The 16,572-nt window shown below is 51.6% G+C and overlaps 3 protein-coding genes across 6 annotated transcripts; all 3 read right to left on the bottom strand.

Moving 5' to 3' along the window:
- Window positions 1–117: 117 nt before the first annotated feature.
- ZBTB22 (zinc finger and BTB domain containing 22) lies at window positions 118–3,779 on the bottom strand. 2 transcript variants are annotated; one of them, XM_049653454.1, is made up of 2 exons: window positions 3,382–3,779; window positions 118–2,678 (listed from the first exon to the last, which is right to left on the bottom strand). In XM_049653454.1, exon 2 carries the CDS (start codon window positions 2,607–2,609, stop codon window positions 702–704), a length of 1,908 nt encoding a protein of 635 aa, XP_049509411.1. In that variant the 5' UTR covers window positions 2,610–2,678; window positions 3,382–3,779; the 3' UTR covers window positions 118–701. The 2 variants fall into 2 exon arrangements, with proteins under 2 accessions (XP_049509411.1, XP_049509412.1); XM_049653455.1 differs by having other exon boundaries at window positions 3,606–3,779.
- A 384-nt stretch (window positions 3,780–4,163) lies between these two features.
- Window positions 4,164–8,666, bottom strand: DAXX (death domain associated protein). 3 transcript variants are annotated; one of them, XM_049653449.1, is made up of 8 exons: window positions 8,546–8,666; window positions 7,377–7,635; window positions 6,392–7,223; window positions 6,052–6,266; window positions 5,649–5,895; window positions 5,016–5,493; window positions 4,632–4,854; window positions 4,164–4,425 (listed from the first exon to the last, which is right to left on the bottom strand). In XM_049653449.1, exons 2-8 carry the CDS (start codon window positions 7,581–7,583, stop codon window positions 4,366–4,368), a joined length of 2,262 nt encoding a protein of 753 aa, XP_049509406.1. In that variant the 5' UTR covers window positions 7,584–7,635; window positions 8,546–8,666; the 3' UTR covers window positions 4,164–4,365. The 3 variants fall into 3 exon arrangements, with proteins under 3 accessions (XP_049509406.1, XP_049509407.1, XP_049509408.1); XM_049653450.1 differs by having other exon boundaries at window positions 7,377–7,632; XM_049653451.1 differs by lacking the exon at window positions 8,546–8,666 and adding an exon at window positions 8,448–8,527.
- A 6,106-nt stretch (window positions 8,667–14,772) lies between these two features.
- SMIM40 (small integral membrane protein 40) lies at window positions 14,773–15,665 on the bottom strand. Its single transcript, XM_049653466.1, has one exon. The coding sequence runs from the start codon at window positions 15,070–15,072 to the stop codon at window positions 14,830–14,832; it is 243 nt and encodes an 80-aa protein (XP_049509423.1). The 5' UTR covers window positions 15,073–15,665; the 3' UTR covers window positions 14,773–14,829.
- Window positions 15,666–16,572: the final 907 nt, after the last annotated feature.

The raw sequence follows: 16,572 nt of genomic DNA, 5'->3' as shown, positions 1-16,572 counted from the left end.
CTAGGCTCCCCCTCCGTGCCCTCCTTCCAGAAACTACTTCCTAGAGAACCGTTACTCCGCTTTCCCCAACCTGCGCCGGATCCCCAGCAAACACATAGGGGCTGTTGGCAAGCCAAGTGAAATGACCAATAAATATTTTAATCACCATTTTAAAAAAAATAAGATTTAAAATAAAAACCTTGTATTCTTACGACTTATATTCCCTCCTTGTCTTCACTCCCTCCTCAATGAGAATCCAGTTGGAGGTCCCCCAAGGAGAGATAGGAGGGATTAGGGTGGAAATAAAGGGCACGTCCTTAGCGGGGTGGGGTAGGTTCTAGGACAAGGGTGGGGCTCAAAACCTGGTCCCCACAACAACACAAACACAGACTTCAGGTACAGACTACAACCACCTGACCCTTGACCCTGTGACTCCAGGATGCTCCATAGCCCCTTTCCCTCCCCCCCCACCATATGCGCCCTAGTCTGGAGCTGAGGGAAAGGAAGGACTTAGTTCCAGGGATACTTTGTGGGAGAGGGGCTGAGGGATGGAATGGGGTGGCCGATGGTGCAACATTGTTCCCCCTCCAAAATATATACAAGTCCGGTAGAGATAAGGAAGACAGTAAGCGTGGTGGGAGATCACCTGAGGGCCACAGCGCCCCTGGCTGGTGCTCCCGGTTTCCTCTTCCCCGAAAGCTGCCTCCAGGAGCCCCCCCCCTTCAGTTTGTTCCTCCTCCTCCACCAAAGCCCATCTCCACCTTGTGGACACTGGGTGGGGACCAGACCCTTCGGCTGGACTGGGGCGTGGCCCCACTCGCCTCGTCGCCGCTGCCCCCACCCACTCCAGGAGACTCTCTCTTGGGCGGCAGGGCTGGCCCAGCGGGCCCTCCCGGTCCGGGTCCGCCCCCGCCCAGGCGGTGCCGGCGCTCACAGTGTCCCCGGTGGCGCATGAAGCTGTCTCGCCACATGAACTTCTTGGCGCAGACGCCACACTCGTAGGGTTTGAGACCTGTGTGTGTCTTCATGTGCTCAGTCAGGTGGTGCTTCATCTTAAACTTTTTGTTGCACACGGGGCAGTCAAAGGGCCGCAGGTTGAGGTGCATGTTCACATGCCGATCTCGCATGCTCTTGTGGGAGAAGGCCTTCCCACAGTGGCACAAAAAGATCTTATTCCCATCCCCACTGCCTGCCCCTCCAGGGGTCCCCCCAGCACCACCCGGCATGCCCAGGCTCCCTGCTGAGGTGCCCCCCAGGGTCACCGCCCCGTGCTCAGCTTGGCTCCCTGGTGGCTGGCCTGGGGCCTGTGAGGAGGAGGAGGAGGAGGAGGATGAAGATGATGGGAAGACCAGGATCTGGTTGCCCTGCATGTCCAAGGGAAGCAGGGGCCTCGGAGGGTGGGAGGGGGCATAGGAGGAAGGGGTTGGCCCCCCGGAATCATCAAGCCCCGCCCCAGGACCCCCACCCTCATAGGAGCCAAAGTCATTGGAGGACTCACAGAAATTGACCTGCTCCTCTCCCTTGTCCGGAGGCTCAGTCAGGGTCCGGACATCACTTATGCTAAGGGTAGCCTCTGGTCCTCCAGCCTCGGGAACCCTGGAGCCACCCCCGAGCTCTTCATCTTCATCATCCTCACAGGTCAACACCAGGTCTTCCTCCTCCTCATCCTCTTCCAGATCTGGGTCTTGGGGAACGAGGGGTGCCGGTGCTGGGCTGTTTCCACCCCGCTTCACATATACCCAGTGTTTCTGTGGCATGATGCTGGGGGGTGCATAGGTGGGCCGCCGGAGCCCACCCCCAGGGACCACAGCACCTCTCCCATCCCCATCATCGCAGAGCTCATCTGCCTCCAGCAGCAGCTTCCCAGAGGTAGCCCCGCCACTGCCAACCACAGGGGCTGGGAATACAGGGCCACCTCCTCGACGTTCCCCACTGCCCACTGCAGAAGCTGCAAATGCCTCTTGGGAAGAAGATGAGAAATCAGTGGACTCTCGGGGGCTGAAGTAGTTGCTGCTGCTGGGGGACTGATTCTCACTGGCTCGGCTGGAGGCATGGGAGCGCACAGAGCCCATGGTGGCAGGGGCCACAGTGGCCCCACTCCCCGATGGGACCCCAGCACCAGGGACAGTGGCAGAAGTGGCAGCAGCAGTGGTGATGGTGGTGGCGGTGGCTGAGGCCCGGCCTTCTCGGAGGAGTTCAGTGCACTTATCCACGATGTGCCACATTTGGAGCACCGACCCCACTGTGAGGAAGTTGACAATGTCAGCAGCAGCCATGCTCAGGCGACCAGTGTAAGCGGAAGCCAAGACAGTCTCGAAGGCGCCTGGGTCCATGACGCTGGGCAGAGAGATGGAGGTCATGCCCTTGAGTAAAACCTGGTCATGGAAGTAAGGGGAGGAGGCAGCCAGGACAGCACGATGAGCCCTGAACTCCCGGCCCTGCACTCGGATGGACACATCGCAGAGCTGGCCCTGTAACCGCTGCTGATTGAGGGACTCCAGAAGGGCACTGGTCACCTCAGGGAAGGACACGTGGACCACTGCAGCTGCAGGCAGGGGCAGTGGGGGTGGGGCCAGTGACAGAGGCAAGGGGAGTGCTGCCCCACTGGGAGAGAGAGGAGATGGCTCCATGGCGTGGAGGGAGGGGGTACCCCCCCAGCCACAGGAACAAGGGAAGGAGGAGGGCGGCCGGGGGGGTCTCTGGGAAGAAAAAGAGAGAAGAATGATAACATCTCATAATAACACAGCCCTTCCCTCTACAGTTTAAAAACATGTTCATACCCTTTATCCGAGTAATTCCCCACAACACTGTAAGGTAGGTATTCCTCTCAACCCCATTTGACAGATGAGAAAACTGAGGCTCGGAAAGATTACGAGATTATCCAAGGTCACAGAGCCAGTAAGTGGCAGTGCCAGGAAACACAGGTGTCCTGACTCCTAATCCAGTGCTCTTTCTTTGGAGATTAGAGAAATAAGGTGTTCTTGGGGAGCGGGGTGCCTCCCCTCGGAATTTCCCATTTGCCTGAAAGCCTGAATTTCCAAAATTTACCTTACTGGTGTTTTGCAACCTTTTCTTAGGAGGGGGGCAAGTCTGTTCCTGTACCGAAAACCATCCCTCCCTCCATGTCTTTTTAGGCTATGCACCCCCCCCTCCCCCCCAGCTCCGCTGCGAGCCAGGGCCCCTTTGCCCCTCAGCTTACCTCTAGCCCCGCCCCTTCAAGGCACGCCCCTTGGCCCTTTCGGCCCCGCCTCTTCAAGGCCCACCCCCGTGGCCCTCTCGGCCCCGCCCCTTACCTACCCCCGCCCACACAGGACCCCGCCCCCCTCTGCTCCGCCCCAAGCGCTACTTCGACCTCCTCTCCCACCCGGAAGGCGCCCCCCAACCCCGCGCGTCCCCGCTTACCGGGCCGCGCGCCCCCGGGCCCCCCCGCCCCTCACTCGGCGGCCAGAGCCGCAGCCTGGGCCCCTCCCGCCGCCATCTTGCGCCGACTCCCTCCGCCCTCCGCCTCCGCTCCGCCTCCCGCCCCTCCGGCTTTAAAGGCACAGACGGGTACCCCGCCCGTGCCGCTGGGCACTACTCGGCCGACTAGACCACTTCTCCTTTAAAGAACAGCCGTCTCATTCCACCTTAAAGGTACCAGGTCTCTTCCGCTGCTGAAAACGCAGGACTTGATGGTTCGGCCGAAGCGCTCATTCCCCTTTAATTCCGTAAGCCTGCCCTTCCCATTGGCAAAGGGTTTTGGCCGTCGCTACTTAGGCTCCGCCCCTGAGCTGTGGCCATTAGCAGGTTTGCGGGATCTAATCGCCCAGCTCTCCCAGCTTCAGACAGTCCCCCTGAAACCCCGCCCCCTTCCTCCGGGTCTGGATTGGCCAAATAACCTTGAGTCGGCCCCTGATTGGCCTTTTTACTCCAACCGCTCGAAGTGAGAAAGTAAAGCACATTCGGGAGGCTGGAACACATTTCTTTTTCTTTTCTTTTTTTTTCTTTCTTTCTTCTTTCTTTTTAGTGCCTGGCAGAGGGCAAGCGGAAGGCCTGAAGCCGAGGGAACTCAAAGAGAGGCAGGCTAAGGACAGGCTACAAAGGACAGCTCCAGGGGTAGTCCAGGCCCAGGCTAACCTTGAACCAGAGAACAGCCGGTGCCAATCGGCTGTGAGAGTAGAACAACGAAAAGGAAAAGACAGGGATACAATAAGAAAAGAACTTTATTGTTTATTAATGTTTCTGTGTAAAACTTAAGGTTTTGTTTTTTTGTTTTTTTGTTTTTTAAAGAAACACCACCAAAAGGGGATTAGCCCAGTCAATCCCTTCCTCAGTCATCTGTTTCCCACCATCCTCCAAATACTATTCCAAAACATTTTGGAGGCAGGGAGTGGGGGGTAGAGGCAGCTAATCAGAGTCTGAGAGCACGATGATCTCCTCTGGATCGCACTGTGTGGCCACACTCATCTGCAGGGGAGTGAGAGACAGAGTCAGAAAGAGACGTCTGGAATATAGGGGTAAAAGAAGCAAAGGGAAGGATTTCTCAGAGATTAAAAACTGGGGTTAGAAAAAAGGTCGAGAGAGGATGTGGTGGGTGCAAAATTCAGATGGAGTGCCTGAAACTGAACAGACAATGAAAGACAAGTCAGGAAACAACTGCCTCCCCCTCTTACCTTGTAAGTACCAGGCCGGGAGGGTTGTGAATGGGGGGCTTGGGACAACTGGGCTGGAGATGGGCTACAGAGGGAGCTGGTCACCAGGCCATGGCTAGGAGAGTCCACTCTTGTCGAGGAATCAGCAACTGGGGCCATAGAAGTCAAGGGAGAAGGTGGGCTGGGCAGGGTAGATACCTTCTTCCCATTCTTCTCATGCACTGCCCTTTGCCTTTCTACATAGCTAGGGACAGAAACACAAATATGTGGAGGGGTATGAAGAGCCTGAGGCCGGAGGGGAATCATCCAGTCTCTTCCCAGCAGACCCAGTTCCTCAATACTCCTCTCAGAAAGCCCCTTGCAATCTGTCCTTGGCCTCCCTCTTCTCCTCCTTGTCATTGTTACCTGTTTCCTAATGACCCTGCTCCAGTTTGCTTCTCCTTCCGGGATTTCTTGCACGGGGGACAGGAATCTCCCCAGGTGTGAGGAGACACACCTCCATTGAAGGAAGTGGAGGTGACCATGGCTGCTCCATTCTCCAAGACAGTGGTGAGGGGGTCCTCTGATTGCTTCCTGGAAGAAGAAACGTCCCTCTCCTCAGGGGAAGGAGTGGTATCCAGGGGCAAGGCTTCGATCTCGAGCTCAAAGAGCTGAGACATGGGGCTCTCTTCCTCCAGGGGTAACTCCTCAAGGTGTTCTCCGTTGCTTTCAGCATCTATGCTGGAGGGGGCCAAGGCGTCTTCTGACAGTGAAGATGGTGACATTATGAGTCCTTTGTTCTGCTGCTCCCCCACAGACTTGCTGATCCCTCTGCTAGATTCCAGGTTTTTTTCAGTGGAGATCTGCTGCAGTGGGGACATAGGGCTCTTGTCTCCATCCTGGCCTGGAAAAGAAGAAAAGAGGGGAGAGGCAGCATGAGAACTAGGGGAAAGAATACTGCTGAGAGTAATAGGAGGGAGGGAAGGGTCTCAAACAGGTGGTTCACATCCAAAAGAGTAGAGGGAACCGACACATGAGGGGACTGTTTCCTTGACATACCTGCTTCCTCCTCCTCCTCCTCCTCCTCCTCCTCCTCCTCCTCTTCATCGTCCCCCTGACCTTCCTGCATCTGTTCGAGATCCTCCTCTTCTTCAGAATCTGTGGCCTCCTCCTCTTCTTCTTCCTCTTCCTCTTCTTCCTCCTCTTCCTCTTCTTCCTCTTCCTCATCACTTTCCTCATCTTCTTCGTCATCTGTCTCAGCCTTGGAGGTGGTAGGGCACTCCTGGGACACCATTCCACTAGGGCCCTGGGGGACAAAGGAATTTCTCTAAGGAATCCCTTGTCCCAGAGGGTCTGGTTCTCGGGTTCCTTCTGCACTTTTCCCAGTCAGTCACCCTAAACTCCCTGCTAGCTAGTGCAGGGGAAGGACAAGGTCTGTCTGGAGGGTTTATCCCTTCCATACCTCACCAGAATCCAAGGAGGCTTTGGGGGAGTCTGCAGAGTGGGAAGAGGTAGCTTGGGGAAGCCGAGCCCTTCTCTTCTGTCTCTCGCCCTCCTCACTCTTGTCTTGCATCATTGCATATTTGGAGATGACCTCATCCAGCCGGCTCATAGCCAAGCTCCGGTTTTCTCGCAGGCGCCGGGCTAGGGCGGGATCTGACAGTGCAGGGTCAATGCCTACGTGGGAAGATATAAAGTCAGGGTACTCAGCCCAAACCCTAGAAGAAGGGACAAGAGAGATCCCCCCTCCACCAAACATCTGACATATAAGGGTTGTTGACAGGCATCTCACTAATCCCTACCTGGCCTATAGTCATCTGTGAGGTGACAGCCAAAGTTGTAGATGAGATCAAGGTGGCGTCGTTCCTGTAACCTGATGCCCACATCTCGGAAGGCATCCTGAGCCATGAGCTGGAGCTGCTGTCGTGGGAGGCCGAGGCTGTGCCGAGCAGCTGCCTTCTCCACAGCCCGCAGTACATCTCCATAGTCAGGGAAGGTATCAGGCCCTGGTTTGTTGATGAGCCGCTCAATGCGCCTGTTAACCTCTGGGTAGCGGGTGCCACGGTAGGGGATGCGCTGTTCTATGACACGGCCCGTCAGTGAAGAGCAGTCTTTGAGTTCACACAGCCGCCCAAAGAGGCGGATCAGCTTACGCTTCAACCTTGCCTCCTGCAGGTATGTGGAGTCTGGGTCATCCAACTCTGAGAGATCCAACTCCTTTTCCTGCAGCCGCCGGATCTCGGCCACATAGAGCGCTAGCAGCTGCTCCAAGCGCTGGATCTGCCGCCGGGAACCACGGGTCCTTGGGGCCTCAGAGGCAGTGGTCTCGGCATTTGTGGGGTCCGAGGAGGGGTCTGTGGGAGGGTTATTCCCAGAGGGTTCACCAGAGGTGGTGGCAGCAGGGGCCAGGTTCAGCTTCTTCTTGGCTGAATGGGCCTTGAGAACAGTGCAGAGCTCATTAATGTAGACATAGAGCTTAGCTGGCCGGCTCTGGGCCCGAGATAGGACCCGAGAGAGGATGTTGCAGAACTCCGCCGAGGCCAAAAACAGAGAGTGGGCACGCTGCTGCCGATTATAGAGGAATGGGACCACCTCAGGGTGGTCTGCTGTCTGCGTCTTACACAGCTCAAGGAACTAGAGGATTCAGGGGAAGAGGTAGGGGGAAAGAGACAAGGGGAGGGGTTGAGAGAAAGAAGGCGAGGTGGGGTTAGTGGGGAAGAAAGGACAGGAGAGCCAGTCAGCCATCCCCCTCCCTGGGGTACAAGAATCTTCTCCCCTAAAGCTCACCTCTTCAAACAGCTTCTCATTCTCCAACTTGTAGCATTTCTTGCCGCCAGAACTACTGCTTCCTCCAGCCCCATGGGGCTGAGAGGAGCCAGGGGCTTCTGGCCGGGGTGAGGCCGGATTGGGGGGTGGGTGGGAGGGACCTGGCTGAGCAGCTGCTTCATCTTCGTCATCATCATCCAGCACGATGATGCTGTTAGCGGTGGCCATGGGGGATCAAATCCCCCGGAGGGAGGAGGTGTTGGGGATTTCGGAACTCCTGCTGGAAGGGGATGGGGCCTCAGAAAGAGCCCCTCCAGCACAGCCCATCCCTCATCTCACACACTTTCCAATCTTGGGTTTCAGTAACACCCAGCCCTGCCCAACAGTGTCCTCAACTGCCTGTCTTCCAGCAACTGTTAGTACCATATGCTTTTCTGGCCCTTTACATAAGGAAGCCCCAAATCACCTGAAACCCTTAAGTCCCCACCCCCAGCTCCACCCCTCTTGTCGATATCCAAGCTTTCTGCTTCATTGCCCCACTTCTCAGACATTCATTTCCCCAATTCTCATACTTGCCAAGTTGATTCTTCCAACCCCTGGACCGCCTCCCACATTGCACTCCAGATTCCCTCGACGTTCCCTCGCAGATACCACACCCCCGGCAGCACCACCTCCTGAGCCTTCCCCGTTTCGCTCTCAAACACGTCAAATCCACACCCTCATCCCATCCTGAAGGATCACCCCAACTCCTAGACTCTCTGAGGTGCAGGAGGTTCCCTCCCAATAATCCATTCCCCTTTCTCCTCCTTGAATTATCTTCATACTCCGCCCTCCGACGGGGCTCCTCAAACCGGGGCGTCAGGTTGGAGAGACCTCACCTCAATCCCCTCCCTCTTACCCCACCCGAATTTCCCCCATTCTCTCTCTGTGACCTGTAACCGACTGTGAGCCCAGCAGTGAGCTGTCCCGATTCCTCTCAAATCCCAACCTGGCGTCTGACCCCTTCCCCTAGATGAGCTTCCCGCCAAGTCCCCCTCCCCCAGTTCGGCCCCCGGCCACCCCACTCCCCTTCAGGGATAGGAAGGAAGGTACCATAGCTTGTCCCTCAGACTCAGCGCCCGGGACTCCCCAATACCTCTCCCTCGACATTCCCGCCCCCGCCTTCGCTCCCCACACCGTCCGGCCCCCACCTCAGAAACGGTCTCTCGAGGCGACCCTCGCTGCTGATCTCAGAACCTCGCATGGTTCCCTCCGCCTTCCTTCCCCCTCCCACCGCAGGCCCTTCTCTGGACCGGAAGCCGCCGAGTTTCCGCCTACAGCCACATAGGCGCGGCCATATTGTCGTACGGCGCCCGGACCACGCCTCACCCTGCGGCAGGAAGTGGTGGTAGACCCGCCCCCATCTCCAGTGACGCCCACACAGTCTGCGGCTCCCTTTCCTGTGACCAGTAGGGGGCGCTTTTGCCTCCTCAGGGCGTCCCAAATTACCTGGGGACCGCCATTTTGCCGTACGGTATTGGCTACGCCCGGACTAGGGCGCGCCGCCGGCAGAGCTCTTTTCACCCGGTGCTTCTGCGACTCAGCCAATTAGAAACTTCCTGCATCCGGCCCAACCGCCGGCGGGTCGCGTGCGGGAAGAGCTGAGCCACCTTTCCAAGTGGGGAAGGGGGAACGGAACAGGAGAGCCAAGGGATTGGGCCCTCCAAGACTACGCAAGGGTGCAGGAAAGAACGAGCGTCTCTTAAGAGGGAAAAAAGCCCTTTTCCTTCCGCTGGGCCGTTGACCAGCCTTCCGGCGCTGCTTTCCTACCTGCCCGGTACCCTTTCCACGGTTTAATCGACTGCGCCTGCCCCTTCCCTTTTGCGGGCTGCCCGCTCCCTTGCCGCTGTCCAGCAGCTACTAATACTTCCAAGTGTCTACATCTCCCAACCGTGAAATCATAACAAATGCATACAGATGAGCACAATGAGCTATACAAATGTGTTCTTATTATTATCGCTATTGTTATTGATTCCTCTTTAAGCGCCTCCATGGAACTAATGACCAACCAAGTAGGTGGGAGCTAGGTGGTTCTCCGTTCTTTTCTGGAGAGGGTCCCCCAAAGTGTAGGCGGTGATGACCTGGAGGCCGAGCTTTGTCCAGGAGCTCCAGGGCCTTAGGACGGCGAAAAGGGGGAAGGGGTGGGGGGCCGTGAGAAGAATCTGTGCAGATTGCCGCTCTGAGGGCTGGCAGACGAAGTGAGACTCGTAAAATACCTTGGGTCTCAACTCGTCCCTTTCTCTTCCTCTGGGGAAACTGAGGAAAGAACGAAGAGAGAAGAAACTGACTTCGACGCCCGCCTCGCCCGCACCCCCTACCTCACTCAACTTTAGGGAGGCTGGAAGGACTCGTGGAGGCCAGGGTGGGTCCAGATGTGAACTTATGGGGAAGCCAGAACAGTTAACACGGAGATTCCCATCCCCCGCATCCTTTGGCTTTCTACAAGTGGTGACCATCTTGCCACTATTAGGACGCGGAGGTTCTTAGATCCTTAAGCCCTCACTGTACCAGAGCCTCAAACCTGCCCTTCCATTAAAGAATCCCACACCATCTAAGCCTATAGTCTTCAAATTAGGGAACATGAAAATTCCCTCAAAGGGTATTCAGCCTTAGGAGATGATAAGGATTTAATTTCTAGATCCTCAACTTTCGCAAGATTGTTCTTACTGAGTAAATGCTTGCAGTTGAGGTTCTCCTTCTTCCCGTTCCCTTTTATAATGGACTTCCTCGTCTCTTAAACAAACAAACAAACAAACAAAACCCAAAAAGGTATGCGGGCATACCTCATTTTATTGTGCCTCACAGATATTGTAGTTTTGTTTTTTGTTTTTTGTTTTTTTTTTAACCAATTGAAGGTTTGTGGCAGCCTTGGGTTGAGCAACTCTATCGGCACGGTTTTTTTTTTTCTTCCTTTTTTTAAAGATTTTATTTTATTTTATTTTATTTTTAATATTTATTTATTTTTGAGACAGAGAGAGACAGAGCATGAGCAGGGGAGGGGCAGAGAGAGAGGGAGACAGAATCCAAGGCAGGTTCCAGGCTCTGAGCTGTCAGCACACAGCCTGACATGGGGCTCAAACTCACAGATTGCGAGATCATGACCTGAGCCGAAGTCGGACGCTCAACCAACTGAGCCACCCAGGCTCCCCTAAAGATTTTATTTTTAAGGAATCTCTACACCCAACATGGGGCTTGAACCCAAAACCCCAGGATCAAGAGTCACATGCTGTACTGACTGAGCCAGCCAGGTGCTCCTACTGACACCATTTTTCTAACAGCATTTGTTCATTTCATGGTTCAGTTCATGGTTCATATTTTGGTAAGTATTGCAATATTTCAAACTTTTTTGTTATTTTTAGTTTTGTCATAGTAATCTGTGATCAGTTACTATTATAATTGTTTGGGGGTAACACAAATGACACCCATATAAAGACAGTGAACTTAATAAATACCGTGTGTGTGTGCTGACTGTTCCACTGACCAGCTGTTCCCCCGTCTCTCTCCCTCTCCTCAGCCTTCCCTATTCTCTGAGACACAAGGATATTGAAATTAATAACCCTGCAATGGCCTCTAAGTGTTTAAGTGAAAGAAAGAGTCACATGTCTCTCACTTTAAACCAAAAGCTAGGGGTGCCGGGGTGGCTCAGTGGGTTAAGTGTACAATTTTGGCTCAGGTCATGATCTTGCGGTTTGTGGGTTTGAGCCCTGCATCCGACTCTATGCTGACAGGTTAGAGCCTGGAGCCTGCTTCTGATTCTGTGTCTCCCTCTCTCTCTCTCTGCCCCTCCCCTGCTCTCTCTCTCTCTCTCAGAAATAAACATTAAAAAAAATCAATCAGTCAAAAGCTAGAAATGATTAAGCTTAGGAAGGAAGGCATGTTGAAAGCTGAGACAAGCCGAAAGCTAGGCCTCTTGTGCCAGACAGTCAGGCTGTGACTGCAAAGGAAATGGTCTTGAAGGAAATTAAAAGTGCTACTCCAGGGGCGCCTGGGTGGCTCAGTTGGTTGAGCGTCCGACTTCCGCTCAGGTCATGATCTCACAGTTCGTGGGTTCGAGCCCCGCATCAGTCTCTGTGCTGACCGCTTGCTCAGAGCCTGGAGACTGCTTCAGATTCTGTGTCTCCTACTCTCTCTGCCCCTCCCCCGTTCACGCTTTGTCTCACTCTGTTTCTCAAAAATAAATGTAAAAAAAAAAATTAAAAAAAAAAGTGCTACTCCAGTGAACACATGAATGATAAGAAAGCAGCACGGACTTACTGATGATATGGAAGCTGCTTGGGGGGTCTAGATAGAAGATCAAACCAGCCACAACATTCTCGCAAAGACCTTAACTCTCTTCAATTACGTGAAGGCTGAGAGGCTGCAGAAGAAAACTTGGAAGCTTGCAGTGGTTGGTTCATGAGGTATAAAGAAAGAAGCCATCTTCCAAACATAAAAAAGCAAGGTGAAGCAGCAGGCGCTGACGTAGAAGCTGCAGCAAGTTATCTAGCAGACCTAGCTAAGATAATTAATGAAAGTGGCTACACCAAACAACAGATATTCAGTGTAGATGAAACAGTCTTCTACTGAAAGAAGATACCATCTGGGGCTTTCATAACTAGAGAGGAGAAGTCAGTGCCTGGCTTCAAAGCTTCAAATGACAGGCTTACTCTCTTGCTAAGGGCTAAAGCAGCTGGTGACATTAAGTTGAAGCCAATGTTCATTTGCCATTCCAAAAATCCTAGGGCCCTTAAGAATTATGCTAAATTTACTCTGCCCGTGATCTATAAATGGAACAACAAAGCCTGGATGACAGCACATCTGTTGACAACATAGTTACTGCTAAGCCCTACTTTGAGACCTACTGCTCAGAAAGAAAGATTCCTTTCTGGGGGCACCTGGGTGGCTCAGTCGGTTGGGTGTCCGGCTCATGATCTGGGCTCAGGTTGTGATCTCACTGTTTGCGAACTCAGGCGCCACGTGGGGCTCTGTGCTGACAGTGCAGAGCCTGCTTGGGATTCTCTCCCTCTCTCTCTCTGCACCTCCCCCCAAATAAATAAACTTAAAAAAAAATTCCTTTCTTTTACTGCTCATTGACAATGCACCTGCTCATCCAAGAGCTCTGATAAAGATATACAATGAGATGAATGTTGTTTTCATGCCTGCTAACACAGCATCCATTCTGAAGACCATGGATCAAGGAGTAATTTCGGCTTTCAGGTCTTATTATTTAAGAAATACATTTCATAAAGCTGTCGTTGGTATACATAGTGATTCCTCTAATGGATTTAGGTGAAGTAAATTGAAAACCTTCTCGAAAGGATCCACCAATGTAGATGTATTAGGAACATTTGTGATTCATGGGAAGAGGACAAAATATTAATATTAATAAGAGTTTGGAAGAAGTTGACTCTAACTCTCATGGATGACTTTGAGAGGTTCAAGACTTCAGTGGAGGAAGTAACTTCAGATGTGGTAGAATTGGCAAGAGAACCAGAATTAGAAGTAGAGCCTGGAGATGTGACTGAATTGGCTGCAATCTCAAGATAAAACTTCAAAAGATGAGGAGTTGCTTCTTATGGATGAGCACAGAAAGTGGTTTCCTGAAATGAAATCTACTCCTGGTGAAGATGCTATTAAGATCATTGAAATGACAACAAAGGATTTAGGGTATTACATAAAACTTAGTTGATAAGGCAGCAGCAGGGTTTGAGAGGACTGACTTCAATTTTGAAAGTTCTGCTGTGGGTAAAATGCTATCAAACAGCATCGCATGCTACAGAGAAATCGTTTGTGAAAAGAATAGTCGATTGATGCAGCAAACCTCATAGTTGTCTTATTTTAAGAAATTGGCACAGCCATCCCAACCTTCAGCAACCACCACCCTGATCAGTCAGCAGCCACCAGCATCTAGGGAAGACCCTTCCCCAGCGAAAAGATTAAAACTCCCTGAAAGCTCAGATGATGTTTAGCATTTTTAGCAGTATTGTTTTAAGTTTATTTATTTATGTTGAGAGAGCGAGCATGTGCATGCAAGTGGGAGAAGGGCAGAGAGAGGGAGAGAGAGAACCCCAGGGGGGCCCCGAACCCATCAACCATACTGAGCTGAAGTCAGGTTCTCAACTGACTGAGCCACCCAGGCACCCCAGCAATAAAGTGTTTTTAAATTAAGGTAGTACGTTGGGTTTTTTTTAAAGACATAATGCTATCGTGCACTTAATGGACTACAGTATCACGTAAACATAACCTTTATATGCACTGGAAAAGCAAAAAAGCTCCTTTGACTTTCTTTATTGCGATATTCGCTTTATTGTGGTCATTTGGAACAGAACCTGCATTATCTCCAAGATATGCCTGTGGTTGTCAATCATGAAATCTGGGGCTAATCTTGTCTTAAGTAAAGGGACATGTAGCCTATTTCTTTCATCAAGGTACCATAAACACCACCTCTCCTGTCTCATTAAACATGTACTTCCAATTTTTAATCATTTAAAAACTGTGTGCAATCTTGATGCTATTTAAATCAGTTCTGTTCTCATAATAATTGCAATGATAACAGAAGAAAAATTATTAAAAACTTTGCTGTCTATGGTCACAAGAAAGAAAAACATTTTTCATCTCAATTAATATGTATATGCAAGAAAATATGATTGATCGGTCAGTAAAAGACTTTCAAGTATAAAAGTATAAAATTGTCTGTGGAGAAGTGGACTGGTAATAGCTGTTCAAGGGGGAAAAAAAGAGTCACGAAAGAAGGAAGAGAATAATCCTGTAGTTATGAGTTTGTTTATTTTAAAATGTGAATATTTTCCTTTTTTCTTTTTTTAAAGTTTTTTTTTTTAATGTTTATTTATTTTTGAAGGGGAGAGACACAGGGCATGAGCCTGTAAGGGGCAGGGAAAGAGGGAGACACAGAATCTCTGTCAGCACAGAGCCCGACATGGGCCTCGAACTCACCAACCATGAGATCATGACCTGAGCCAGAGTGTGACAACTGAGCCACCCAGACGCCCCTATTTTCCTTTTTAAAAAAATGTTTATTTTGAAAGACAGCACATGCATGAATGGGAGAGGGGCAGAGAGAGAAGAGGACAGAGGATCCACGCTGACAGCAGAGCCTGCCTTGGGGCTCGAACCCAAGAACCGGAGATCACGACCGGAGCTGAAGTCGGGCGCTTCACCGACTGAGCCACCCAGGTTCCCCAAGATGTGAATATCTGCAATCGGCCAGAAATTCCATCCTTGAAACAATTGTCATTTATGATGAAAAACTGTAGATGATTACTTAAGCATATGTGAGAAGTACAAACCTTTTCAAAAAATTTTCCCAGAGTATAGGTGCAAAAATTTTAAGACAGCTGTGCAAGTGTCCCCTCCACAGCCCCCTACATTCTATTTCCCTCTTGTCCCCACCTCTCACCTCTGTCACAGGGGAAGACAATGTTTATAGGAAAGGTGGTCACAATTCCAGCTCCTCCTCCTTCTGAGCTGTTCTCAGGAGCCAGTCCCCAAACTTTGCCCACGGTAGCAGCCACAGCAGCTTATAAACAGCCTCCAGCGTCAGTAGCATCAGGAAGAGGACCAGGAAGATAAAGAAGGCCTTGTCCAAGGCCCGACGCAGGGGACCTCTGGGAGGACAAGGACGCCTGGCAAACGCCAGGAACACATCCTCCTCAGCCACATCGCCTTCCTCCTCCGCCATAGTAACTCACAGCTGACAGCTGACTGGATCAGCGGGGCTGGGATGGGAGCCCTTGCTCAGCAACGCCAGGATTAAGGGGCATGGCAGCAGCAAGCCCTGAACCTGCTTGGGTTGACCCTAATTCCCCCATCAAAGACAGAAAGGAGGCAATCGTATGATCATCCCGTGCAATGTGAATGGTCTGGACTAAGTGATTCCTAAAGTCTGTCCACCTTTACTGCAACTGTGTCTTCGCAACACGGAGACAGGCGAGCTGGAATGACTGCTGGAGTCTTTCTGGGTCTCCAGGTTCAAGGCCCCACGTCTTTCGGCCCTACAGACAGAGGGTGAGCAATTGTAGCTGATGTGCCACCGTGAGCCGCTGTCAGCCCATTCCAGCTTTACCTTGGGTGGTGGGAGGAGGCCTGGGGGAAGGGCTCTCGGGGTCTATAGAAAGAGAAAGATCGTGATTGGTCAGCGGAGCCAGAGTGTGTCGTTGGGACTTAAGTGTTGGCGCGATAATATGGGAGAGGGGTGGTGATTAAAGAGTTGTTGACTGGGAGTGTCGTCCAGGAGGCTGTCGTTGGAGCAAGGGTTGAAGTCCTCTTCTTGGCCCTGTTCCCTAGGCACTGGCCCCAAGGCCTCCAGGAGGACCCCCTGGAATAAGTGGAGCAGTACGGGGGTAGGGTAGCCAGTAGAGGGAGCAATGTATGGTAGTGGACCTCATGCATGGAGCCTTTAGGATCTCTTACCTAAACTTCATTTTGACCTAATAGGAAGACCTTGCTCACCCGCAAAAAGGTACAAACGATGCCACGATTTTGTTTAGAGCCAAGTTCTGTTATTGTTTGCTGTCGCCACAAGAGGGTTGCTCTAAGAGTCAAAAAACCTAGATGGAGTCAAACTAATCACTTAGGACTTGTGTTAATTAAACAAGGCGGCCATTAGACTGCATTAGCAAACCCAAATCTAAGCCTGTAAATTCCCCAAGGTTTGGAAATCAAAATGCTGAAGACAATCACAGTCAACGAGGCTTTAAGCTATAGCCAGACAAATAATTGCCTTTCTGTGCTTCTGGACTTTATCTGTATAAGTCTTTCCCCTGGCTCCTGTCTGCAGAATGTGCCTAAGCACTTTTGGTTTGGTGCTACCCCATTCAAATCCATTCATTCATTCATCCATTCATTCATTCATTCAGAGAGAAGGAGAGAGAGAGAGTGTGTGCATACAAGTTGGGGAGGGGCAGAGAGAAGGAGACAGAGGATCTGAAGCAGGCTCTGTGCTAACAGCAGAGAGCTGATTCGAGACTTGAACTCACAAACCATGAGATCATGACCTGAACTGAAGTCGGTCGCTCAACTGACTGAGCCACCCAGCCTCCCCTCAAATCCATTTTTACTCAAATAAACGCTTTGAATTTTTAATATGCCTCAGTTTATCTATTACCTGTTTGTGAGTGTCATCTTGAGGAAGTCACTGGACTTTTTTTATAAAACTGAGAAATCTCTTGCTTCACAAAAT

The sequence above is a fragment of the Panthera uncia genome (genome assembly GCF_023721935.1).
Source record: "Panthera uncia isolate 11264 chromosome B2 unlocalized genomic scaffold, Puncia_PCG_1.0 HiC_scaffold_24, whole genome shotgun sequence".
Classification (NCBI taxonomy): Eukaryota; Metazoa; Chordata; class Mammalia; order Carnivora; family Felidae; genus Panthera; species Panthera uncia.
Note: the sequence above shows the minus strand (reverse complement) of the source record. Positions and strands in the feature narration are given on the sequence as shown.